General features: G+C 65.8%; 1 protein-coding gene across 3 annotated transcripts in view; it reads right to left on the bottom strand.

The window, feature by feature from the left end:
* Positions 1-1,739, bottom strand: part of MORN4 (MORN repeat containing 4) — a 9,003-nt gene that overhangs the window by 1,022 nt on the left and 6,242 nt on the right. For all 3 annotated transcript variants that reach the window (XM_019502693.1, XM_019502694.1, XM_019502692.1), the window contains exons 2-4: positions 1,204-1,306; positions 964-1,078; positions 224-333 (exon numbers count right to left, since the gene is read on the bottom strand). In XM_019502693.1, the coding sequence (XP_019358238.1) occupies positions 224-333; positions 964-1,078; positions 1,204-1,270 (292 nt within the window). In that variant the 5' untranslated portion in view covers positions 1,271-1,306. The remainder of the gene's footprint in view (positions 1-223; positions 334-963; positions 1,079-1,203; positions 1,307-1,739) is intronic.

The following is a 1,739-nucleotide window of genomic DNA, read 5'->3' as shown; positions in this document are numbered from 1 at the left end:
AGCTGGCGCGGGCCAGGGCAGCTGGAGAGAGGTGGGGGCACCGCAGCAGGGCTGGGGGTCTGGGCCTGGGGTGGGGGTAGCACGGTCTGGGGACCAGGGAGGCAGGGGTTGGGACCAGGGCAGGGCAGCAGAGGATGGAGGCTGTGGTGGGCAGTGTCTGGGCGCGGGCTGGGCCCTGGCTGGGTGGGGGGCACTGGGCTGGGTTGGGGGCCCCAGCACTCACCGAAGCCCTCGACGCGGCCGCCCTTGAACTCGCCCTCGAAGGTCATGTTGTCATAGCGTGTGAAGACGCCGACGCCGCTGAACTTCCCTTGCACGAACTCCCCCTCGTACCTGCAGCGTGGCCGGGCCGGGGGGGAGCTGCGTTAGCATGCCTGCTGCTGCGGGGGCATGGCCTGGCACCAGCGCGGGCTGGTCCTGAGCTCCAGACATGCAGGGCCTGCCTGTGCCCACCCTGTCCAGAGGTGTGGCTGTACTCACACCAGGCCCACACATAAATATGCTTGCACACGTGCACGTCACGTACACTTCCGTGCATGTGCACATGGCTAGATACACCCACATGTGCATGCATGCACAAAGCATGCATTTACACTCACACATTCTCACACAAATGTATTCGCAAATGCACGTAGATGCATTTGCGCACACACACATGCTAACACTTGCACATACGCATCTGAATATACAAACATATTCACAAACACATACGTACAGACACTCTTATGCATGCCCACGTGCACAGACAAGCATGCTCCTACCCACACGTGCATGCACAAAGACCCCCCCCTGCACCTGCTCCGAGGACCCATGGCTGTGTCAGAATCCTTCCCCCCTTCCCCTTGAGCTGCTGTTTGCCCCTGGAGCTGGGGGCTGCTTGGGGCCACCCCCCTGCTCCGCATCCCCAGCCCGGGGGCCAACCACAGCGGCGGGCACTGCTCAGCCCTGGGTCTCCCCACACACCGGGAGCCGTCAGCAAAGGTGAGCACCCCGCAGCCGTGAAAGAGCCCGTTCTCGAAGTGGCCCAGGTAGGTGCTGCCGTCAGCGAAGGTCAGCTGGCCCATGCCGTGCCGGCGGCCTGGCGGGTGAGAGCAGCACTGCATCAGCACCCCTGACACCGGGGTGGGGCATGGGCCCCAGGGACAGCAGACGGGGGGGCAGCTCCTGGCCTCCCTGCCTGAACCCCTGGCCGGGGAGACTGACCTTCCTTCCACTCGCCGCGGTACTCCTCCCCACTGGAGTAGGTGAAGGAGCCCTTGGTCAGCGTCATGGTCCTGGTGCCAGCTCCCGCGGGCGCAGGGCAAGGCTGCAAGGGAGGGCGGGTGAGTGCATGGCTATGGCCAGGGCCCACGGGCAGTGCTGTGCAGGCTGGCTGAGCCCCCAGCATCCCCCATACAGAGACTCCGGCAGCACCGATCTTGCCCCACGTTACCAGGGGCCGTCTCCTCTCCCCAAGCTGCCCACCCTTTCCTTTGGGACCTGACTCCAAGCCCCCTCCATCTCCCTGGGGCTGCCAGACCCCTCCGCTGGGACATCGCTAGCTGGGGCAGGTCCTGGGCACTGCCCGAGACCACGACACTGCCGACACGGCCCAGGGGGCACCCGGGGCTGGCGTCTGCTTGAGCCCACTGCTGGTGCTGGCTGCAGCTGCCTGGCAGGACTGGCCCCTTGGCACACGGGCCCCAGTGCTACACCCCTCCTCCGGGCAGTGCATGGGGCCGAGCCCTGGCAGAGAAGCG

This window comes from Gavialis gangeticus, unplaced genomic scaffold, assembly GCF_001723915.1.
Source record: "Gavialis gangeticus isolate Ggan-Ray unplaced genomic scaffold, GavGan_comp1, whole genome shotgun sequence".
Classification (NCBI taxonomy): domain Eukaryota; kingdom Metazoa; phylum Chordata; order Crocodylia; family Gavialidae; genus Gavialis; species Gavialis gangeticus.
This window is presented reverse-complemented; position numbering and strand designations above follow the sequence as displayed.